Source organism: Alexandromys fortis, unplaced genomic scaffold (genome assembly GCF_014885135.2).
Source record: "Alexandromys fortis isolate MF-2015 unplaced genomic scaffold, M_Fortis_MF-2015_v1.1 scaffold_444, whole genome shotgun sequence".
NCBI classification, from domain to species: domain Eukaryota; kingdom Metazoa; phylum Chordata; class Mammalia; order Rodentia; family Cricetidae; genus Alexandromys; species Alexandromys fortis.
The window spans coordinates 94,649-118,849 of record NW_026068318.1 but is presented as its reverse complement, the minus strand read 5'-3'; the positions used below and the strand labels follow the sequence as shown (position 1 = coordinate 118,849).

Genomic DNA, 24,201 nt, shown 5'->3' with positions numbered 1-24,201 from the left:
GGGAGGAGGCGGAAACTTTTTTTTCTTATTCTCAATAAAAAAAGAAAAGAAAAAAATATCCTCTGGAATAAATGCAGAATAACAAAAAAAAAAAAAAAAAAGAGGTGGTGAGATGGCTCAGTGGTTAAAAGCTCTGGCTGCTCTTCCAGAGAACTGAGTTCAGTTCCCAGCACCCACATGGCAGCTCATACCTGTCTGCTACTCCAGTTTCAGAGGATTCAACACCTTCACATACACATACATGCAGGCCAAACCCCAATGCACAGAAAATGAATACATACATTTAAAGAAGTGACTAAACAAAGAGGAATCGAGAAAGTATCCAACCTAAAGCCAGGCGTGGCAGCACACACCTTTAAGTAGTTGTGAGCCACTGTGTGGGTACTGGAGACTGGACCCAGGTCTTCTACAAAAGCAGCCAATGCTCTTAACTTCTCTCTCCAGCACCCTTTGGTTTTTTTGTTTTTTTGAAACAGGTTCTTACTATGTAGCCTTGGAGTCATTACGTGGATCAGGCTAGCCTTAAACTCAGAGATGCCTCTGCTTCCCAGGTGCTGCACTAACTCACCAGTCCCTTCTCTGGTTCTGACAGAAACCTTAAAGGGCTGGGTGTGGGCAACAGCGGTCACCCCACCTTAGAGCAAGGTATGCAGATGGGGACTGGCAGGTTAGGCACCAGCTTGGCAAACCTTGCAAGGCTCTAATGCCTATCAGGGCAACATTTTCAGGAAGGCAGGGATCTTGGCAGCCTTTCCTAAGGAATGGTTAGCAGAATGGAAAATTAAGAGATATATACACCATATTGTTGAAATAAAATGTGGCAGAGAGTCACACACTAGAGTCTGATATACTTGGCTTTTTTTTTTGAGACAGGATCTCAAACTAGAAGTCTCAATGGAGAGTAAGTTGTAGCAATTTTTTCTTTTTTGGTGTGTGTTTGTGTGTGCCTGTGTGTCGCTGTTGTAAATGGGTTACCTGTACTGTAAGGTGAACATCAGGTATCCTGTTATATCACTCTCTGCCTTACTCAAGGATAGAGGGTCTGTCACTCGACCTGGAGCTAGGTTGGCAGTCAGCAAGACCTAGCAATCCTCATGTCACTGATGTCCAAAGAGCTGGGGTCACAGTGACAAGATCACACCCATCTTTTTGCACGAGTTCTAGGGATTTGAACTTAGGTCCTCATGTATTTATATAGCAAGTGCTGTTATTTATTAAGCCATCTCCTTAGCCCTAAATCCCAGCTCTGAGTGGCCGTGGGAATCTCATGTATGGTATAAACGTCTGTGAGCCTCAGTTCCTTCACCTGCCAAAAGGGGTGGACAGAGCCCTGAGGAAGCAGGAAGCGTGTAACACACAGGCCGGCGGTACTGATGGGCTCAGAAAGTATGTAGCACACAGGCCAGCAGTACTGGTAGGTTCAGGAAGTGTGTAACAGACAGGCCGGCAGTACTGATGGGCTCAGGAAGTGTGTAACACAAACAGGCCGGTGGTACTGATGGGTTCATTCTACACTTTCTTCACAGCATGCCACTGCTTCAAAGTTCTTTGCAGAGGGGACACAACATTGGGTCTTGGGTTGTCATTCAGTAAAGTGCTGAGAAGCTTCCTGAAATGCATGTCTGGAAATAGGATATCTGGACTGGGCTGCTGTCAGGCTGTGGTGGACACATTAGATGGCAGAGCCAGGAAAAACATGACTCCCAAGCATCCATGGCAGCAACACCAGTACCCACTCCTGACATAATGAGAGATCTCGATGGGAATAGAGGATCTGTCTCACTTTGAGACTAAGTGTGCATTCCTGGTTGCACCTGGAGAGATGCCAACTAGAGTATGAACCTGAGGGATGGGCTGAACACATACCCCAGTTCCCATACTGCAATGGTCAGGAAACCCAAAATTAGAGGGTCTGAGAAGGAGAGGGATGGGCTGGCTGTGCCTTCACTAGAGGAGCAGCATGGCCACAAGCCTCCTTTCCATGCTGGCCACAAAATGGAGGAAGAACACGCCCTGTAGTGATTACCACCAAGGCCAGGAGATGGCAGACGTAAAAACACTTGGCACAGTGGGCTGGAGAGAAGGCTCAGCAGTTAAGAGAACAAATTGTTCTTTTAGGGGACCTGAGTATGTATGGTTCCCAGCATCCAGTTCAAGGGACTCACAACAGGCTATACAACTCCAGCTCCAGTTGACCTCCTTCTGGCCTCCTGCATACATACATACAACTTAAAGACAAAAAACAAACAAAGCTAACCCTGGCACCAGGCAGGACAACGGCAAGACTGACCTGCACGGCTTTCAGGAAGCCTGCCTTCTTGTCCTGGATGCAGCCCACGAGCAGGAAAGAGAAGGTTTCCTCTGTGACTCTATGCCCCTTCTGGATGATTTCCTGGGCAAGCGAAGAAAGCAGTCTCACTCAGAACCTATAGCAATGTCAGTACCAGATCCATGCATCCCTAGGGAACAGGTGCCTGGACACAGCACTGGAACCAGTTAGAACCAGCCCCATCTCCCCAGCTCTGCTCCTTGAATCAGCAGCATCTGCAAAGCTGACCCTTGCAACCACTGTACTTGAGCCCTAGAATAAAAGGACTGGTTTCAAGACCCAAAAACAACAGCCGCCAACTATGGGCATGGATAAGGACAAGGCCCTGAGCTACTCAGCCTCGGTTTCCTCATCTGTGAAAGGACACACCTTCTAGGATGTCCGAACAAGGCTTCAACCATGTAGAACTGTACAGGGCAAGGACACGGTCCCCACCAGTCTTCTCAATGTCAAGCTGGGCTAGACCTCCTAAAAGACACTCCCATCTATCAGAAACTCCTGTCCTCCCACTCAGCATAGGATCCCCCTCTCCACCACCATCCTCTTGCTTGCCTGCCTACAGCCCATACTGTCAGACTGAGGCCACGGAAAGCTAGGTCATGTTGGATACATGTGTGAATCCCAGCATAAAGCATGGGCTATCTCATTTTTCCTGAACATCCCAGGTGAAGAGAGACAAGTAATCTGTCTCTCGCACTTGTCCCACAGGACTGGGTCTGACTTGGAAGAGCAAGGGAGTCCCCACCTTGAAGACATCAAGGCACATCCTGAGGTCTGCACACTTGGCGGTCACCTTCAGCAGGGCATGATATGTTTTCAGGTTGAGTTGGAAGTTTTTGGCCAGGAGCTGCTGTCGGAGCTTCAGAGCACTCTGCAGGGCGGAGTCCTTCCAGGGGGACTCCGCACAGACATTGAACAGGGCTGTGTAGGTGGCATCCGAAGGCTCCAGATCTCGCTTCTTCATCTGTTGAGATGGGAGAACACTGAAGGAGGCTCTAGGAGAATTTGGATACAGAGATCACAGCCACTTTGAAGGGCCCAAGTAGCACCTCATACACAGATCCAAACTCCTTACTTCACTAGAGGGACTATGAAAATTGAGCCCGCACTCTTGGAAATGCCAAAAGGAAATCATCCTCCTAGGCCACTTGAAAGAATATTCTAGAGCAGGTGTGCTTAAATTCTGAGACCTGAGCAGCTTATCCGGACCGTCCAGGATGCACAGAGCGTGTCTGTTCTGGGAAAGGGGGACCAGTACTCACTAGTTGGGAGCTCACGAGCTAGTCAGCTCTGCTTAGAAACCAAGTATGAGATGATTCAGAAAGATCATTACAATGATTCATATACCTACAATGTTCTCTGAGAAGTGCAGTTTTGTCGGGTATGTTGGCATCTTAGCACTCAGATGACAGAGGCAGGCATGAGTTCAAGGCCAGCTTGGTCTACTTAGCGAGTTCCAGGTAAGCCAAGTGCAGTTTCTTTCTGTTTGCTCTAACCACAGACTATGAGGACTGGAGTAGTGTACCAAATAAGAGGACTAAGATTAGCAAGAGTCTGCTAATATAAGGACTCCCTTAGCTTCTGGCCCCAGAAGATGGGTTGTATCTTGTTTGAGTCTACAACTGTCCCATGTAAGGTTCTTTTTTGATTCATGAAGGAACAGAAGCAGGGTTTGTGTGAGCAACTGTGGATGATGTGGAGAGGAATACAGACTAACTAGGCATGGTAGCAGAGAAATAAGGGACATGTGGGCTCCTAGCAGCCCAGGCGCATAACTAAGCATGTCTCTTGTCACCTACTCAGTTCCCCAAGAACACAATTTGGATTCAATGTCAACAAACCATGTCGTCTGCCCATAGTGGCATTATGCTCAGGATCTGCTCCCAGCATGCATTTCAGAGCTTTGGCCCTATTACTGTGGCCCACACTCACGTCATTATAGAGTTTGAAGGCCTTCTTCAGGTAGCCGACGCGCCCACAGCCCCCAATCAGCACCGTATAGTTGCATTCCAAAGGCTGCAAGCGCTCTTCTTTCAGCATCTGCCTCTCAAACAAATCCAGGGCCTCCGCCAGCTAGGTAAAAAGCCAGTGTGAAAGAGGGCTCAGGATGGTTTCAGAGACCTTTAGCAAGCCAAGGAGAGTGGGGCATACATTTGGCAGGGGGATCAAAGCCATTCTAGGCTACACAACATGTTTCAGAACAGCCTGGGATTCATACAATATTATCTCAAAACAAACCCCCCCCCCCCCCAAATCAAAGGCTGCCAGCAAAGGGTGGGAGGTAGAGGGACCCTTCTGACATGATACAGGACAACACCTCCTTCTCACTGCAAACTTCTGCCCAAAGTGGCCTTGGCCGCATCTCTAATTTTCTACACTGTCCTGTCCCTTTAGTACATACTTTCATTCCTTATTCTTTGTTTTCGATGTTGTTGTTCTGGAGATCATACCCAATGCCTACACATGCTTGTAAAACACTTTACCCCTAAACTGAATTCCTAGCCCAATTTCGACTCTCTCTTTTGTTTTCTTTTCTCCCTTCCCCTTCCTTTCCCTTTCTTTCTTTTTTTCTTCCTTTCTTTTTTGAGACAGGGTATAACTATGTATATTGGGCTGGATTCCAATTCCGAGATACGTTTGTCTCAGTGCTGGAATTAAAGGTGTGTGCCACTATGCCCAGCTCTCACTCCTTTTTCTTATTTGAAATAATAGCTACCCCCAGGCATGGTGGCGCACAAATAATCTGGGTGTAGAGGCATATGCTAGGTAATCCCAGCACTCTTGCTGAAGCAGGAGACTATGAGTGGAAGGCTAACCTGAACTACATGGTGAGTGCCAGTGAGCCAGGGCGACACAGCAAGACAGCCTGGAAAGAATGGTGGAACTATTCAAACGAGCTAGAGCTGGAAACAGTTTAGAGGTCGAGCTGTTAAAAGAACAAGTTGTGACCCAAAGAAATGTCTTAATGGACGAAAAGATTACCATGTAGTGGGTTAAAGATAGCTAGGGGGCTAGCGATATGGCTCAGCAGATAAAGGCACTTGCAGTGTAAATATAGTGACCAGAATTCGATCCCTGGGTCCCATATAAAGGTGGGAGGGAAGAAGCAGCTCTACCATATTGTCTTCTGACTTCTACATGTGCACCATGGCACAAACACTCATCTGTGCACAAAAACAATAGAGATCCAAGGACTGAGCAATGAACGTTCCAATTTCAACAACTGGGAAGGCTGTACTGCCCCACATATGTCAACCCAGCAGAAAGGAAGACCTCAAGGTTCTCGGACCTTTCCTTCCTTGATCAGACGTTTGCACTGAAAGAAGTACCAGTATGGAGTGTTCCTTCGGCCCTGCCACAGTTTGGGCTCCAATTCTTCCTCTTCGACACCCTGCTCCTTCAGCTGTAGATTATACAGCTGGGCTGTTGACTTGTGGAATAGTCTCCGGGAAGAGTATTTGTCAGAGAGGGTCCCAAAGCTCTCTTCGTCCTCCTCCTCTTCCCGAGGAGCCACAGTGCTGAGCTTATTGGAGTCAGAAGAGAAGCTGCCCACTTTCTTCTGGCTCCCCTGGCCCAGGGGTAGGTGGGAAGAAGAGCTGCAGAAGGCTGCCGACACCTGCCAATGTGGCCATGCCGACCTCAGCTGTGCAAGTCCCTCCTTGCCTCCTGTCCATCGGGTGGATCCAAGAAGATCCCAGTGTTGGAGGACAGACAGTCCTATGGGGTGGGGGCCAGAAAAGAGCCGGGAAAGTCTCATGAGGTCTATCGCTGGCCTTCTTGTGCCACCACAGCCTGAAATGAAGAAAAATAAGGAAGTCCCATCAGCCTCTGGGCGGAAGCTGGGAAAAAGAGAGAAGTGCAGATACTAGGGTAGCTCTTAGTTAGGAAGTCTGGGCTCAGGCTGGGGATGGGGAGTAGGAGACGGACCGTTATTTACACTCTCAGCAATCAGAACAAGGTCATCCTCGTCTACATATCAACTTCAAGGGCAGCCTGGGCTTCTTGGGATTGTCTCAAAAGAGTAAGAGAGAGCGCCAGGTGTGGTAGGTAGCCCACACAGTTAATCCAAGCACTTGGGAGGCAGAGTTCCAAGCTAGTCAGGGCTACAGAGATCCCCTGTCTCGAAAACACAACAACAAAGAGGGCCTGAGCCTGTCTTGGCAGATAAAGGTGCTTTCTGCCATACTTGATGACCTGAGTTTGGTCCCTGCATCTACTTGGTAGAAGCTGTGGTGTGGCTGTTCTCTGACCTGTGCACATACACTGCAATGCACCCATGTAAATGCACACATAAACAAATGTGTTTCAAAAATGCACAGGAGTGCAGGGTAGCCTCTGCTATAAATAAGACCAGGCTATATGAGACACTGTCTCAAAAAACCAGAACCAAACCGAAAAAGAAGTCTTAGGCAAGCCTGAGATTCTTATGCAGCCTCAGGCAGGACTACAAACAAAGTGGGGTAACAGTGTCTGTAACTTCATGGTAGAACACCTATCTAGCATTCACGAGGTCGTAGGTTCAATCCTCAGGAAAATTTTAAAAAAAATACACATAAAATTCCAGCACTCGGGAGGCAGAGGCAGGTGGATCTCTGTGAGGTTGAGGCCAGCCTGGTCTTCAGAGTGAGTTCCAGGACAGACTCCAAAAGCTACAGAGAAACCCTGTCTCAAAAAAACAAAAAAACGAAAAACAAACAAACAAACAAAACAACCATATACGGTGTGGTGGTGTACTCCTTTAGTGCAAGCACTCAGAGGTCATCACAGGCAGATTTCTCCAAGTTAGAGACCATCCTGGTCCACATAGTGTGAGTTCCAGGTGAGCCAGGGCTACAAGACACACACTGTCTCAAAACAAAACAAACAAAATAACCAGAAAATTATATACATGCTTACATATTTTTTCCCTTTTGTGGTACTAAAGGTTGAATTTAGAGGTCTACGACTCAGCCATATATATAAATATATACATATGTTTATATATTTATATATATATATATTTTTTCCCCCCAGACAGGGTCTCTCTGTGTACCTTTGCTGTCCTAGAATTCACTCTGTAGAACAGGCTGACCTTAAACACACAGAGATCCAATTGCCTCCGCCTCTAGAGTGCTGGGATTAAAGTTGTCTACCACCAGTGCCTAGCGATCTTTATAGTTTTTGAGACAGGGTCCCACTGAGTAGCCTTGGTTAGCCTCAAACTCATCTTATTTTCCCGCCTCAACTTTACTTCAGTGCTAGCATTACAAGCAAGGACCACTGTGTCTGGGATTTTGTATTTATTGGCTTGTTTGTTTATGAATCTGGTAGCATTGGGCTTCAAATCCAGGGACTTTCGAATCTAAGCTCTCTCACTGAGCTGCATCCTCCCGTACCAGCCTAGCATTCAGTTTTTATTAGATGGGCTTTAGAGTTCAGCCTGCATAACTTAAACCCTTTAATAAAAAAACATCAGCCGGGTGGTGGTGGCACACCTTTAATCCCAGCACTCCTGAGGCAGAGGCAGGTGGATCTCTGTGAGGTCGCGCCAGCCCTGTCTACAGATGGTTCAAGGACAGGCTTCAAAGCTACACAGAGAAACCCTGTCTTGAAAACAAAAACAAAACAAAACAAAAAAATCAGGATAGCTCACATTTTTAATCCCAGCACTCGGGAGCCACAGGCAGGAGCGTCTCTGTGAGTTCAAGGCCAGCCTGCTATAGATCTACATACATACTTACAAACGTACAGACTTACAAAAATCAGGATAAACTTTTGTTTTGTTTTGGTTTTCGAGACAGGGTCCCTCTCTGGCTGGAACTCTGTGAACCAGGATAGCCTTTAACTCACAGAGATCCTCCTACCTCTGCCGCCCCAGTATTGGAATTAAAGGCGTGCGCCACCGCCGCCCGGCTGGCGATAAACATTTTAAATCCTAGCTCTATTAGAAGGTTGAGTCTCCCTCCAGGTTTTCCTGTAATTCAAGCTGGCCTCGAACTTTTGATTTCCTGCCTTCACTTGCCATTTACTGGCATTAAAAGTATGCTCCAACATTCCCGGTTTATGTTAGGAGCTGAGGCAAACACTTTGCCAACTGAGCCACATGTCCAGTCTCCTTACCTGAGTTTTAAACCTTTGAATTAGAGATACGTGGAGGCTATCCAGCCGTCGGGGGGCCTGGGACCTTCGGGCCGCCCCTGCCTCCCCCTCCCCAGGCCTTCAGAGCGTGGATTTTCTCACGTGACCGACGGCGCCGGCTTGGACAGTCCCGTGGCTCCAATTTCGGCCTGGCTCCCGGGATTCCTACGAGGGTTGAACAAGAAGTCACTCGGAGAGACGTGCGCCTCGAAGCACCTTAAGGCGTCCTCGGGGTCGCAGGGTTTCGGCCCCAATCAACTTTCTTCCCTTCGCCACACGCGCCTGCGGTCCCGCCCTCACACGTTCTTTCGGATTACTGACCCAAAGAGAAGAGCGTTCGGCCAGCGGCTAGGCGGGCCTGAAGGAGCGGTAGGACTCCGCTCTCTATTGGTTGAGTCTGGGTGGGGGCCGGCACGCGGGCTCGGGCGCTCCCGGCATCCCTTGCGGGGCGGTGGCGGCGGCGGGCGAGAAGGAGGGCACGGCGGAGTGCCGGGTGAAGTGGGGAGGGCGGCTGAGAGACCTGAGGGGGAGCCGGGCCGGAGGCCGCCGCCGCCACCATGCAGGAAATCATCGCCAGCGTGGACCACATCAAGTTCGACTTGGAGATCGCCGTGGAGCAGCAGCTCGGGGCGCAGCCGCTGCCCTTTCCTGGCATGGACAGTGAGCACGGGGCCCTGGGGGGTGGGCGACGCCGATTCTGACCAGGAGTTCCCTCTGCCCTGAGTCGCGGGAACCTCACCTTCGCTCAGCTCCTCCTCTTCCGTCTTGGGATGTCCCATTGTCAGTGGAACTCGGGAACCCTTTCCTTGGATCCTTGATTCCCGGGGGCAGCCCTCGGGACAGCAGGACCGTGTCAGTAGTTCGAGTGATCCTGAAATGGGACTCCCCTCTCCCACCCTGCTCCAGCTAGAGCAAAGCCCTAGAACGTCTCCCACTTCCACCTCTTGGAGCGCTCCTTTCTTAACTTGGTCAGAAGTGGCTGTTGAGTAGACCTTCACTCCAGGCACTCACCTCAGGGTCTCCTGCCCCACCCAACAGAGACCCCTGGGGAAACCCTTCTCTCTACTGTCCCTCTTTAAATGATGACTGTTTTCCCATGCTGGTGGGATATCTTTCGTTTGGGGAGCCTCTCCAGTTCAGATCCGGTCTTTGGCCAGGTCGTTCCTGCATAGACTTTATGTCCACAGACAGTCGGCGTTTGTTTGACTTAATGGCACTACCTTGAGACCATGGGACAGTATGTGTGGGGCAGCTCTTCTCCACCCATCACCACAGATCCACAAGCCTGTGGAGGCAGGTGCGCAGTAGTAAGCCCTTCTTATGCCTCCTTCCTTGGAGAGTCGGGGATGTGCATAACTTGGGTACTTCTCCAGCTTTGTCTTGTGGTTTCACTTCGTCTTGTGGTTGTGTTGAGTATGCCAAAACCCAGTAAGGCTACAGACCCTCCTTACTGGTTCAGTGGTGATGCTCTTTGAGAAATATAAATTCTGCCCCGAAGAATTAGCCATCCTCTCAATCCCCATGACTGGATTTCTGACCTTAAAGAAGGAGGCAAAACCAACTACGATATAGAAAGAAAGATCACAAATACTCTGAGATGGTATTTTTGTTTGTATTGAGACCGGTTCAGGTAGTCTGATCTGGCCTGGAATTCCTTGTGTAGCCAAGGATGCCCTTGAAGTCCTGATCCTCCTCACACCTTCACTCCCAATTTCTGTAGTGCTAGACTGAACCCAGATCTTTGTGTGTGCTTCTCGGGCACTCTGCCATCTGAGCTACATCTCCAGCCTTTTTTTTCCCTTATTTATTTTGTTTGCTTTTGTATTTGAGGCAGTCGGGCTATATAGCCAAGGCTGGCTGAGATCTTCCTGCCTCAGTTTCCTTCTCCTAGGTACTGGGATCACCAGTGTACACCATCATGCCCAGCAGCGTCTTTACATTCTACCACTTTAACTCTGACCTAGCAGAACCTGCCTGCTTCTGGGAGGCCGCTGAATCTCTTGGAAGTTGGCAAGAGGCACTTGGAGTGGCTTAAGGAACACCATCTCCAGTTTCTGTTTTGTTTTGTTTTGTTTTAAGTTTGTTTTCTAGAAATGCATGCTGATAGATCAGTGGAAACTGTTTATGAAACCAAGAATTGTTTGTTCGGCAGTCGTGGCTGATGAATTTCCAAACTCAACAGAATAGATGGCCCTGGCCCAACTGACTGCCACTGCATCCTGACTCTGTAGTTTTACGTAGTTTTACTACCCTCCCAGAGCCGCCTGCACCAGTGGGGATGAAAGGCTGCGCTCCTTTGTAATTCCATGTGGACCTTGCATATTAAGGGCTGGCCTGCTTTTTAGTCTTTCTTCACTTACATTCTACTAAGCTAGTGTCTCCGAGGCACCTGCCTGTTCTGGAATCTGTCCCTGCTTAGAAGCGTCATATACTCGTTGTTATTTCTTGTGAGACCATTCATTCCGTCTTAATGTACCTGTAAATTAACTCTCCTAGGAGGTATGAGCTGGGGGTAATTAACATTTCTGTGAGCTTGTGTTCCTTCTTGCCTTTTCCACCCACTCTTAAATATCTTGGAAGCTATGGGCTTTCAAGAAGATCTCAGAAAGAACATCGTGTTTGTTTCCCACCATACAGGTCACATTTCACGGGTTTGACTTAAACAAGTAGTGTTTGCTTTGAGACAGGGTGTAACTCTGTAGCCCTAGCTGGTCTAGAACTCAGTATGTAGACCATGCTGGCCTAGAACTCAGAGATTCGTCTGCCTCTGCCTCTTTTTTTGAGACAGTTTTTCCCTGTGTAACAGTCCTAGCTGTCCTGGAACTAACTCTGTAGACCAGGCTGGCCTCAAACTCACAGGGATTCACCTGCCTCTGCCTCTGCCTCCCGAGTGCTGGGATTAAAGGTGTGCGCCACCATGCCAGTTATGAGCTTTGTAGTTTTTGCCAGCTCACTACACCCTGGATTAGAGATCCTAAGAGCCTCCCATTGGCACCTGGCTTTGTTGATAACGAGCTCTTTCCTTTTACAGAGTCGGGGGCTGCTGTCTGTGAATTCTTTCTGAAAGCTGCCTGTGGCAAAGGTAAGAAAATCTTGACTTCCTCGTGTCCTTCTGAGGTCCCCGACTTTGTCTGCTAGCAGACTTACAGGCCACCAGGTCTGCTTGTTTTGCTTTCTGTAGGTAGGTGTCCCTAAATGAAGCTATGGCTTTGATAGGCCAGGAGGATGGTTCTGCCCAAAACTTAAACACAGACTGAGCCTGCCTAACTTAAAGGCTGCTTTCTTGTGTCACAACCTTCTCAGACATGGGCATTGGGGACATAGAGGCTTTCAGGAACTTCTCAAGTTTCCAGAATTACGCGTAGCAGCACCCAGTGTTTGAATACAGACCTTTTTTTTCCATAATTCCAGTGTGTACACGTTGTTTTTCAATGGCTTCTTTCTTCTGGGGTCTTGTTGACACTAACCAGACCTCCACAGAGGCTCTGGGAGCCTGGTTATCCATTGATTCATAGGTAATAGTGGGCAAAACCTTATGTGTCATGCATACACCTGGGCATCTTCCTCCCTCTGGAAATTTATTTAGGAAACTAATTTTAATCATAAACTTAAATAGTGAGCAAGACCCAGAGCAAAGGGATGGTTTGGATAGGTAAATTGAATGAGAGTCTAGCGAATTTGGACTCCACAATGCAGTTACTTGCTGCTGAAGCAGAAGGCCTTGGAGGTAGACCAAATAGCTTGACTTCATGGTTTCTGGTCATTGCATCCTGATCTCATTCCCAAATGTTTGCTCAGTTACTGTGCCCTCTGAGTCTTAGGTAGCTTGACAGATGTTGGCGGGCTGTTGTTTTTTCTTAAACTTCAATAAATTTGTCCTTGGCTTCCTTTTGAGTCCATTTTTAAATTCCTTTATTAATTAGATTAAGTATTCCCAAAAGGGATTCCCAGTTCCCCAGATAATGTGTCCTGAAATTTCCTAGGAATATGACCACCCATCTTGTGCTGTAAAGCTATCCTTAATTTATGGTACTGTAGGTGTCCCATAGCTGCTAGCTACATACATGTGCTGACCAATCAAAATCTTTAGGCATAGTTCTTCAGTCACACTGCTGTGAACTCAGATGCTCACCAGTCACACGAGGCTAGTGGCTGCTCTTCTGGATAGTGAAGGTGTAGAGCATTTCTTTCCATTGTGGCCAAAAGTTCTTCTGATCAGGGCTGGTCTCATCTTTCTTGGTCACAGCCTTAGTCTCAGCAGACCTGCCAGCAGTTCTGGCAAGCTATCAGTTACAAGTGTGACATCCCCAGAGGATGGTCTGTCCCATCGGGGTAAGACACTACCCTATCCTGCTGCAGAAGGACACTGCTCCTGTTTATGCATTGTCATATCCCTTCAGTTATAAAGCTGATATTAATCTTGAGGCATTTTTCATAGGACATGGCCTCCCTGGAGTCTGGGATTCTGCTAATGGCCCTCTTTATCCTGTAAGGCATACTTTTTTACCTGTGTACCACCAGAACTGTTTTTTGTTTAAGAAACCAGCTGACCCACCCGAGACTTCTTATGTATCTGTCTTATGCTAGTGTCTGTGAAATTATGAGATGATGTTTTAGTGTTTTGTTGTTTTTGTTTTGAGACATGGTCTCAACGCGTAGGGCTGTTAGGCCTGAAACTTCCTATATGGACCAGGGTGGCCTTAAACTCACAGAGATCCATCTGCCTTTATCTCGCAGGTGCTGGGCTTAAAGGTGTGTGCCATAACACCCTTCAGTGTAACTGGAGGTTTCTCTCACACCCTCCAGTTCCCAAGTAACCATTTTGAGGCTTAATATTAATTATAAATGGTTGGTCAATGGCTCAGGCTTATTGCTAACTAGCTCTTACATTTAATTTAACTCATCTTTCTTTGTTGTTGTTGTTTGGTTTGGTTTTTCAAGACAGAGTTTGTTTCTCTGTATAGCTTTGGAGCCTGTCCTGGAACTCACTCTGTAGATCAGATTTCAAACTCAGAGATCCACCTACCTCTGCCTCCCCAGTGCTAAGATTAAAGGCATGTGCCACCACTGCCGGCAGCTTTTTTTTTTTTGATTTTCGAGACAGGGTTTCTCCATAGCTTTTGGTTCCTGTCCTAGAACTAGTTCTTGTAGACCAGGCTGGCCTCGAACTCACAGAGATCCGCCTGCCTCTGCCTCCCTAGTGCTGGGATTAAAGGCGTGCGCCGCCGCCGCCACCACCACCACCTGGCCCACTCAGGCTTAGTATTACTTAAAAATGCTTGGCCAGTGACTCAGACTTATTACATTTAAACTAACCCATTTTTAAATCTGCTTTGTCACGTCGTTCTTGGCTTGTTACCTATTTTTTTACAGGTCTTACTTCATTGGCGGCTGGCTGACTTGCTTACTGGTGTCTCTTTCGACTCTGTCCTCCTTTCTCCCCCTGCATTCAGTTTGACTTTCCTGCCCAATCTTATTCTGCCTGGCTATAGACCATATCAGCTTTATTTATCAACCAATGAGAACAGCACATTCATGGTGTACAGAAGGATAGCCCACATCACGGCCATATTTTAGTTGGGTTTTTCTAAAATACTTTAAACTCAAATACATGGCTATTAAAATATAAAGTGGGCTAGAGCAATGGCTCCAGAGTTAGGATCACTGACTGCTCTTCCAGAAGACCGAAGTCCAATTCCCGGCACCCACATGACTCTCACAACCCTCTGTAACTCCAGTTCCAGGGGATCTGACACCTTCCCCCACTTTCTGGCCCCTGCAGACACCTACATACCTATAAAGTGTAGTGTTTGCTGGTTTGCCACCTAAATCTACATTGCCTTCTCCTGAGATACCGCTGCTGGTGGTTCAAAGTGTAGGATGGCAGCTCTCCAGCTCCCGCTGGGTTCATTTCCACCTGAACCTATGTATCTCTTCACTCTTCCTTGGCAGGGGGCATGTGTCCATTCCGGCACATTAGTGGTGAGAAGACAGTTGTATGCAAACACTGGCTGAGAGGACTGTGCAAGAAAGGGGACCAGTGCGAGTTCTTGCATGAGTACGACATGACCAAGATGCCCGAGTGCTACTTTTACTCCAAGTTCGGTAAGGCACGTAGAATCCTGGGAGGCTCGGCTCTGGGGCAGAGCCTGGCAGCCTGAGCTAGTTCTTCAGTCAGTAAGGGAATGATATTGTTTTCTGTGCTCTGTCATAGCTTCAAGACCATTGTGTAATAGCTTCATGTCCTTGTGGCACTTCTGGTTTTGGAGCACTCTGAGATATTGAGACTAACAGGGGTCCCCAGTGAATAAGCAATAAGTGTCTCTGCTCATGGCAGCCTTGCCCCTGAAATCCACATCTCCTGGCATGGTCACCGATCACCCCCAGCCTGAGTTTCTTCCTTCTCTCTGGGAGTGTGATCCTAGGCAATAGCGTGGCTATCCCAGCATTCCTCGTAATAGCAAGTCTGGGGCTGTCTTGTGAAAATGAACCGACTCTTCCCATAAAACTAAGATTGTTTTGAGCTCTGATTAGAGATCATGAGGCTCCTACTGTTTGGGGTGAGCTGCATAAAGAAGCAGGGACAGAGTGGAAGTGGTAGAGCTGGTACAGAACTTAGTCCCCAGGGTCTCTGCTCTGGTCTGCTGTTAGTGGTGTCTCAGGAAATTCTGATGGTTATCAAGGGCTTCTTCAGCCCCAGGTCTTGTACACTGCCAAGAATAAAGTCAGGAGGCTCCAGATAAGCTGAGTATTGGGCATGTGTTGAGCTTTCAGTGCACTGTTACTAGAGGAGACACTGGTTATTCCAGCATCCCAACAGGCTTGGGGTTTGTTATTATTGTGGGTTTTTGGTTTTTTTTAGACTGGGTTTTCTCTATATTGAGCTGTAATTTACTATGCATAGTTTGTTTTCACTATTCAGTGGACCCCCCTACCTCACTCGGTCTCCCAAGTGCTGGGCTAACAGGTGAGAGTCACCATGCCTGGCTTTGGATGCTGGTGCCTTAGTTTCTTCTTTTTCTTTTTTTTTTCTTAATGACATTTATTTATCAATAGTGATAACTCTTGCCTGTTTTGTCTTGTTTTTTGAAGCAGTATAAGCTAAGAGATCAAAATGGTCAGAAATAGAATTGAGGCTTCCTAGCTTCCTGCCTTCTCAAGTTTGTCCCATTTGCCACATCCATATCATACCATCTCCCACCCTGTCACCCATAGCAGCAGGGCCCAGCTGCACTGCAGCTGCTGGCAGGTGGGCAACACTTGTCTTGAGGATCCTCTCCCTCGAGGTGTTTAAGGGACAGACCTTTCCTTGCCTGCTAGAGGTTTGCTCCAGTGGCCCAGAGTTAGCTAATTATTTGGTAAACAAGGGGAATAATAGAGAATTAGTCATGGGAAATTCTGTGTAAGATATGAATTGGCTTCAGCAGAGTGAACTAGGAAGATCCCAGAGGGAAGTCCTGAGCTAAAGGCTAAGAAAGGTCTAGTAGTGGCTGTGGATTCATCTTGGGCAACAGGGAAGCAGTTGTGGCTAGGTGAAGGGCACTGGGTCTATAAGCAAGCAAGTGGACTGGGCCATTCCTCTGCTCTGTAAGTAGAATGTGTTAACGTTGATTGCAGAGGGCAGTGTGAAGGTGTATCCTCATGCTGGGGGTCCAGCACCTGAAGCTCCTGAGAGGTGCTGGTCCACACATGTTATCTTCAGTAAGGCATACCCATGCCACCACAGAGACCCAGCTTTAACTCCCAAGTAGTTCTCCTAATGTTTCTCCTAAAGGTCAGAGTTCCTCAAACCTTCTCTGTGACAGCTCATAGATGTGAAGAATCAACAGTCCTGTCTCGGTGGATACACTTGAATCTGGTCTCCCGCCACCTAGGGATGCCCCCAGAGTCAGCTGTTCTGGTACCCTCTCAGCAGCAGCGATGTGTGTGAAGGCAGGACTTGTCACAGCCCCACAGACTGCTCTCTGCTAGTACATGACACTAGAACCACCTGATCCCATTGCTTTAGGAGCCAGTCCCAGCACAGTTCCATGAGGCTATGTGTCCACATTTCCTGCAGGGGAATGCAGCAACAAGGAGTGCCCCTTCCTGCACATCGACCCTGAGTCCAAGATCAAGGACTGCCCTTGGTATGACCGTGGCTTCTGTAAACACGGTAGGTGACAGGAGGCCTCCTCAGGCCCACCTAATCCCCAAGACTACCAGATGATCCTCTTGGGACATCACTTCCTCAGCCCTACCTGGCTCAGCAAACCTGACCTACTGGGGCCAGTGAGGCTGTTTGTTTGTTTGTTTGTTTGTTTGCCTTATGGCAGGTGTTTTACTGTATAGCCTACATGCTGGTTTTAAACTCAGTTCTTTTTGGTTGGTCTCCCAAGTGCTGGGATTTCAGGTGGGTGCCATCACGCATGGCTGTGGGGCATTTTAGTACCCTTCATTTCCCTCAAGCCTCCCAAGGAAGCTGTGAGCATGGTGTTCCTGCTTGCACTTTTGATAAGCTCAGCATGGAGAGGCTGGGGTGCTGCACACTGTCCCCTGTGAATAAGAAAGGTAGCCAGCTTTTGAAGCTACACTGTGGCTCTCTAAGCAGAGCTCTGACTGATAGTGGAACACTTAAGCATTGTCTCACTGAAAGGAAGTCTGAATGACCTGAATGCTGGGTTTTGCAGGTCCCCTGTGTAGGCATCGGCACACTCGGAGAGTCATTTGTGTGAATTACCTCGTGGGATTCTGCCCTGAGGGACCCTCATGTAAATTCATGCAGTGAGTATCCTGGTACCAGCTCTGCTGCTGCCCTCTGAGTACATCCTAGGTGCACCTTGGCTTTGGTTTCTGGGTGGTATCCACCCTAGGGTCTGGGTAGAGCTGAGAGGTGTGGAGGATCCACTGCTATGTCTGCTGCCCCTTCTACTTGGAGAGCCTAAAGGAGCTCTGTGTAGCCCAGCATTTAACCTTCCCTGAGCTGTGACCTTGAGAGTCTAAGGCACACTTGTTAACTTGGTAGTTGTGGATCTGAGCTTCTGTCTGAAGTAACATGGGGACTGACGAAGCCTTCCCTCCCTCTGCTGCTTTGGTCCACATTACCCAACCTGCAGCAGTTGTATAGTTGCCTGGTTTGCCCTGTGGTCCCTGCCTTACTGAAGGCAAGTGGCCAGTGCTGCCACTAGTAGGTCCTGCTCCTCTATGAAAGCCCTGGAGCTTGCATCTGGTCCAGGGATGCTTGCTTGTCACCAAGTGTTTCTGTGCATTGTCAGGAGGGAAAGGATCTTCCATGTATGCTCCCTCTCCTGCACAGCACAAGTACCAGGATGGCCACGCCTTCCTTTAGAGCAGCGCTTGCCCAAGGGCTCCACCGTCAGTTCTTTTGTGCCAGTCTCACTGTGTCTTAAACTCTGGGTTGTTTGCTGAGAGGGTAAGTGTAGCTTTCAGACACCGCCTGATCTGTCTCCTCTCATGCCCCGTTGTCTTCTCGGACCAGCCCTCGATTTGAACTGCCCATGGGAACCACTGAGCAGCCCCCACTACCACAGCAGACGCAGCCTCCAACAAAGGTATTGTACCCTGGTTCCTCTCTGGCCACATTGGCCTGCAGAGATGGTCTCATTATCCACTCAGTGTGAGGTCTGCTATAAACCCCACTGGGGGGACCTTGTGAGGAGGGCAAAGGGGAAGGCAGGAGAGAGGTGATGTACCTTCTCATTGCGACAGAAAAATCAGAGCAAAGCAGTTTGCTTGTTTCAGAAATGGAGGGCAGCAAGCCCCAGAGTAGGTGGGAGATAAGTTCATGTAGCAGAGTCACCATAAGCATGGGACTGTGCAATTGTGACTCAGTGGTCTCTGCCTTGGGAACTGGGAGCAAGGGCTCAGGGGCTGGCCCACGTTTGGCTGTTCTTCTGAGCCAGAACCTTCCCTTTACAAAGGAGGAAACTTGGCCTCCTGCAGGGAGTGATTTACCTGATGGGCTACTGCCAAGCAATGGCAGAAGTTGAACACAACCAAGGTTGTCTGATAACTGGCCAGTGCTAGTGTGGCTCCTGTGGGGATTATGGTCACAGACATTTATAAGACTAGCCAGCCCAATCCAGTGTTTATCCCTAAGCATAAGGAAAGAGAGAAATGCCATGGATAAATGGGGATGTATGTAGTGCTCAAACCAGGGCACCCTGGGCTTGCTGACAGGAGTGGGCCATTAGGCCCAGGGGAAGGGCTGGCCTGCACAACAGGCAGGGCCTTAAGCAAGTCTCTACATCAGCTAACTGCCCTCCTGAAGCCTTGACTTGGTTTGGTTTAGCTGGCTTTTAAGTCAGCTACTACTACATCCCATTTTAGTCCTTCCAGTGCCAGAGTCTGAAGGGGCCTGCACAGACCCCCCACTGTCAGGAGATGGTGGCACCAAGGAAATCAGACTTCCTGAGGAAAGCCAGACAGTCCCTGATGCAATTGATAGCCTGGGGGTTCATAGCTCTAGCCTGACATTTCCTGGGTCAGAGTCAAGACGCCATCTGGTTGGAGGTGCTTTGCTCTGGAATCCCTACTTAAAAGCCCCACTCCCCTTTCCCATGTGACTCCCTAGAGGAGGGCCCTCTCAGCCCCTAGACTGCAGGCCAGCGTGTCAGGCTCCAACTGTTTTTCTGTGACTGTTGCTCGCCGTGTAGGCTGCTAAACATCTGGCTGAACCAAGCGTTCATCCTGACCTGAAGCTAGAACCTCAGAAACAAAAGTAAGGCCTGATCATGCCCTCACCCCACTGCCCAGAGACTTCCTCTTGTCTCTTCCATGTTTTCTTTTCTACTTTTAGTTCTCGTTTTTGTGTGTCTGCATGGTGTTTTTCGGACAGCAGCTCCTGCCATCATCACCAGAACTTTCTTTCCGGCCCACTCTCCTGGGGCAGGCCATTGCAGAAGCCCTCTTCCTGCTGGTCATGCAGGAGAGGTCCCGTCCTCTTTTTTTCCGTCCCCACTGGTAGTCCGCGTGCACGTGTTTTCCGCAGTAAAACCGTGTTGTGTAACTCTTTCCAGCAAAGTAACAATCCGCCATTACAAAGGTCGTCCTCCTTGATCCAGTTAACGAGTCAGAACTCTTCTCCCAATCAGCAGAGAGCCCCTCAGGTCATTGGGGTCATGCAGAGTCAAAACAGCAGTGCAGGCAACCGGGGACCCCGGCCGTTGGAGCAAGTCACTTGCTACAAGGTGAGTCTCAAGGATGGGGTGGGGATCACTGGGGTACGGGGTAGAGTCTTCAGTTAGTGGTCATTCCCTCCCTCCTCAGAAGTGTTATTGCTGGTTTGAAGAGTGAAGGTGGGCCACTGTGGTGGGCTAATCACCATCCTACTTCCTGTACTGCCAAGACGGGGTAGAAGAAGGTACACGTGTTGTTGAATAAGTACACTGTGCTTTGAAGTGAGAATTTCCAAAAAAGGTAGAGAAAGAAAATGGAAATGCTTCAGGGTAGAATGATGCTCAAAGCAGCCTATGTGTGCATGCCAAAGGAACAGGACAAAGCGTTAGGCCTACACTAGTAGGAATTGGATTAGGAACACTCACCAGTCTATACAAGAAATGAACTCTGAGTGATAGATGGCAGAGAGTCTCATGAGAATCTGTAGTTGCTTGCTAGACCTTATGTGAATGTGAACTTGTGTTTGTATCTTTTGGTAAGAGCTGAAAGGTTAAAAACTTGAGGGTCTGCCATTGCCACCTGGCAGAAACAAATCCCCTCCTGCTCTGAGGGATATATCGACAGCTAGAGTTCTGAAGGATAAACTTGTGATTAAAAAAAAACAGAAAATATGCTGGGAAATGTCCCACATGGTGGGGTGTCAGCATGAGGACTTCATGTGTGGGAGGTGGCTCAGTGGGTAAGACATTTGTTTTGTAATCTTGGGGACCAGAGTTTGGATTCCTAGCACCTGTACATCTCAGGTGAGCATGGCAGCTTGCCTATCCAGCTCACTAGTGAATACAAGGTCCCAGAGCTAGGTGAACTCTAGGTTCATTTGAGACTCTGCCTCAGTAAAGTAGAGAGAAAGAATGCCATGTCGTATGTGGGCTTGTATATGTAAGCCTGCGCGCACACACACACACACACAAATGCATAAAAAAATACTAGAAGTAGTATCTACGTGTGCACACACATACATTCCTAGAGCAAGCCTAATCTACATAACATTCTCTTAGGCTCATTCCATGGCTACACATGGAAATCCTGATCTTTTTCAAAGGCTACATAACCACAACTTATTTCACCAGTTCTGTTAAAAGACAAATTATTGATGGCTTTTGTTCCTAACAATAGCACTGATTTGAATACTTGAGTATTAGTTAATTCTTGTCTAATATCTACTGGCATCTGATTTTTGCTGGAAGTTCTGAATCACAGGATGCTTATATACATGGCTTTAGGTAAGACCATGGCCTAGGGCAGTGCCAGACAGCCAGGCATTGTTTGATACCCTGCTCTACAGGTGGAAGTGGGGGGAGGCAAGCATTTACAGAAAACTCAAAGGAAAGATGTGTGTGGATTCAAGTGCCCTAAGCTCGCTGACCTCACATCTCCCCACTTTCTCTGACATGGTGGAGCTGGGGAAGAAGAGCTTTCCTGGTAATTTCTCAAAGACAGCATCCAATATCAGCTTAGCTGTCAATATCAGCTTAGCTGTCATTTTGCTCCCATTGATCACCGTGCAGCAGTGTCTCCTCTATGAAGCAGACACTCAGGTCCTGAGACTCTGAGAGTACAGGGCTCCCTACCATGGGTGTGGTATACTGTCCATATTAAATGACTTGAAAGAGTCTGCATTCCCTAGGACCAGCTATGGAGATAAGTGTATGTGCCAGGTCCAGGGAGTGGGGCTTCCTGGTGGTCATACCAGTCCAAGGGTTGGACTGGATGCTATCTAGACTACTCATCCACACAGAAGCCACATCTGAGTGGTGGTATGGTAGCACATACCTTTAAACCAATCACTTGGGAACCAAAGGCAGGCAGATCTGTGAGCTAGGCTAGCCAGGGCTATACAGTGTGGGACCTTGTTTCAAAGTGGGGGGAGGGTTAGAATAGAAAAGAAAAAGTACTGGGTACTGACAGACTGCCACTAAGGAAGCCAGGACTGAGCTAGCATGGGCATGCCAACCTGATGGGAATCAACACAGAGTTGTGGTCCGCGGCCATCTCTTGCCCATTTGTTCAGTGCTAGGCCAACACTGCTGTTCACTTTTAAATAATTCTCTTTTGAGGCGGTACAAGAGCAGGCACTATAAAAGGGCTAAGTTAGGGTTAGTGATAGCTCTGTCAGGTGACACAATACCTTCTCCAGGACTGGCCCTTCGCTCTGGCCCTGTGATCAAAGCCTGTCCTCAGATAGCTTAGAAATGTAGACAAGATTCAGGAGTGGGGCTGGAGAGATGGCTCAGAGGTTAAGAGCATTGCCTGCTCTTCCAAAGGTCCTGAGTTCAATTCCCAACAACCACATGGTGACTCACAACCATCTGTAATGGGGTCTGGTGCCCTCTTCTGGCCTTCAGGCATACACACAGACAGAATATTGTATACATAATAAATAAATAAACATTTAAAAAAAATATTCAGGAGGGAAAGCTTCAGACATAGGCCACCTCAGTGTTCTCAGCAATGGCTCCCTGAATTGGGGCAGGAGCCTGGTGGCTTCTGTCGGGTTGGTCCCTCCTATCTTTTCTAGGAATCCCAGACCTTACCAGCTCAGAGGTAAGGTGATTGGCCTGCCCTGTGGAGGGCCGGTGGGGGAGCTCTTTGCTGTGGGAGCCCCTGTTGGGCAGGTGTGGTGGGGCTGGGGATCTGCTCCCCGTGCCTGCTTCATTGCCTCTTCTGAGTTCTTCACAGGCTGTAACTTGGTGGGCACTGCGTTAGCTTCCCAACTCTCATGCTTTTCTCTTTCCTTCCCCCATGTTCCCAGTGTGGCGAAAAAGGACACTATGCCAACAGATGCACCAAAGGGCATTTGGCCTTTCTCAGTGGACAGTGACAGCAGCTGGAATCCGGAGCAGCCTGAGAGCCATGCTGTTGGGAACAAGCACTTAGCTGCTGAATGTAGTGCTGTCAGGACTTTGGCTAGAGCCGCAGGCACACCTGCCAGGACTCCTTTTGAGGGGTCCTGTCTGTCCTGTCATTTTGCAGTAATTTTTTTTTTTTTTTAAGAAGGAACATATGCTTCAGTGGGGTCCCCTGAGCCAGAGTTTGCTTGGACGTCAGTGCCTCATTTATTGGACTCCCTGCATTCTGCCCTCTTGGGGAGAGAGAAGCTGTGCTTCTTGGTCCTGTGTGGAAGATGGCCAGCATCTCCCATCAGAGGGCCTCATTAAACACCAGCACCTGGAGAGGATGGGTAGCTCATGTGGGGTTGTGGCCAGGTCAGCCTGCTTTCTCCATGTCCAGCTGAAACCTCAAGCTGTGCCTATGAATGTGACTTGAACAAGGGAGCCCTTCCTGACAAGCTTGGAGCATTCACTGCCTGGCTTGGCCTTGGCTCTTTGAAAGGTGTCAGGCTCCCACGCTGAGCTACTTTTCTGGGCTTGCTTTCTTGTGGAGCACCTACCTGACAGTGCTTCAGGTCCACCTTCAGCCAGTGCTGCAAACCACTTTTACATAGCTGACCCAGTTGATCTGCGCCTACCTCCTGCCAAGCAAGCTCTGTGCTGTCATTCAGACCCCTGTGGCATGCAGAGGCCACCCATCCTTGAGCCTAGAAAATGTGAATCCATCACCTGCAACCTGCTGGGCGAGTGGGCCTATCTGAGTTCAGTTACAATACTTTTTATGAAGTTGATTAAAAAGCTTGGTTTTTAACCTATGTTTCATTACTTTAGGGACTCCTGAGGAGCTTCCTGTTTAGCAGATGTCAATCTCACAAAGAGAAGTGACTGCTGCTGGAAAGGGACTTTGCATGGTACCTCACATTACCTTTGATAACCTAGTTGTCAAGCCAGTCCTTGCTCTATGTAGGCTCTATGCAGTGGGTATTCTCCCTTCCTCTCCTCCACTCCCATAAGGAATTAGTAGCTTGGCCTTAAATCTTGAAGAGACTGGAATGGTAAGTGTTCAGGTAGAGTGGTGAGCTTGCTTCAGGAAGGCCTGCACATCTCATTACCCATCCCCAAGGTTTCAGTTCTGGTCATTTCACCAGTGCGCTGGTGGTCCTCGTGCAGAAAAGAAGGGTTGGTGAGCGCTTGCGTTATCCCCAAACCCCCTGCATTGTTAAGATGTCCAGGAGTAGGCTGGGGTGATGGCTTACTAATTACAAGTACTGGCTGTTCTTCAGAGGCCCCTTGTTTGATTCCTAGCATCCACAACTCCATCTACAACTCCAGTTCCAGAGGATCTCAAACCTTCCTCTGTAGTACCAGGAACACAAATGGTGCATGTATACTCACACACATGAGAGGAAAATACTCATACTCAAAATAAGCTGATCTTAATAGAGTACCTGGGTTCTATTCCCAACACCCATATGGCAACTGTGTAACTCCAGTTCCCAAGGATTCAATAACTTCTGATATTTGTGGGTATCAGACACACATGTGCACATATATACAGACATGCAAAGAAGATACTCAAGGCTGGGCAGTGGTGGCGCATGCCTTTAATCCCAGCACTCGGGAGGCAGAGGCAGGCGGATCTCTGTGAGTTCCGAGACCAGCCTAGTCTACAAGAGCTAGTTCCAGGACAGGATCCAAAACCACAGAGAAACCCTGTCTTGAAAAACCAAAAAAAAAAAAAAAGAT

The 24,201-nt window shown here is 48.4% G+C and overlaps 2 protein-coding genes across 6 annotated transcripts in view; one reads left to right on the top strand and one right to left on the bottom strand.

Moving 5' to 3' along the window:
- The window catches only part of Ptcd1 (pentatricopeptide repeat domain 1), a 15,994-nt gene extending 7,235 nt beyond the window's left edge, over positions 1–8,759 (bottom strand). For all 3 annotated transcript variants that reach the window (XM_050132730.1, XM_050132731.1, XM_050132732.1), the window contains exons 1-5: positions 8,429–8,759; positions 5,619–6,121; positions 4,262–4,402; positions 3,075–3,293; positions 2,291–2,392 (exon numbers count right to left, since the gene is read on the bottom strand). In XM_050132730.1, the coding sequence (XP_049988687.1) occupies positions 2,291–2,392; positions 3,075–3,293; positions 4,262–4,402; positions 5,619–6,086 (930 nt within the window). In that variant the 5' untranslated portion in view covers positions 6,087–6,121; positions 8,429–8,759. The remainder of the gene's footprint in view (positions 1–2,290; positions 2,393–3,074; positions 3,294–4,261; positions 4,403–5,618; positions 6,122–8,428) is intronic.
- Positions 8,760–8,881: 122 nt separating this feature from the next.
- Cpsf4 (cleavage and polyadenylation specific factor 4) lies at positions 8,882–23,266 on the top strand. 3 transcript variants are annotated; one of them, XM_050132734.1, is made up of 8 exons: positions 8,882–9,106; positions 11,478–11,528; positions 14,399–14,551; positions 16,506–16,601; positions 17,116–17,209; positions 17,925–17,997; positions 19,465–19,635; positions 22,377–23,266. In XM_050132734.1, the coding sequence occupies exons 1-8, from the start codon at positions 9,004–9,006 to the stop codon at positions 22,443–22,445; spliced, it is 810 nt and encodes a 269-aa protein (XP_049988691.1). In that variant the 5' UTR covers positions 8,882–9,003; the 3' UTR covers positions 22,446–23,266. The 3 variants fall into 3 exon arrangements, with proteins under 3 accessions (XP_049988691.1, XP_049988693.1, XP_049988692.1); XM_050132736.1 differs by having other exon boundaries at positions 8,883–9,106; positions 19,543–19,635; XM_050132735.1 differs by having other exon boundaries at positions 8,883–9,106; positions 19,540–19,635.
- The last annotated feature ends 935 nt before the right edge of the window (positions 23,267–24,201 follow it).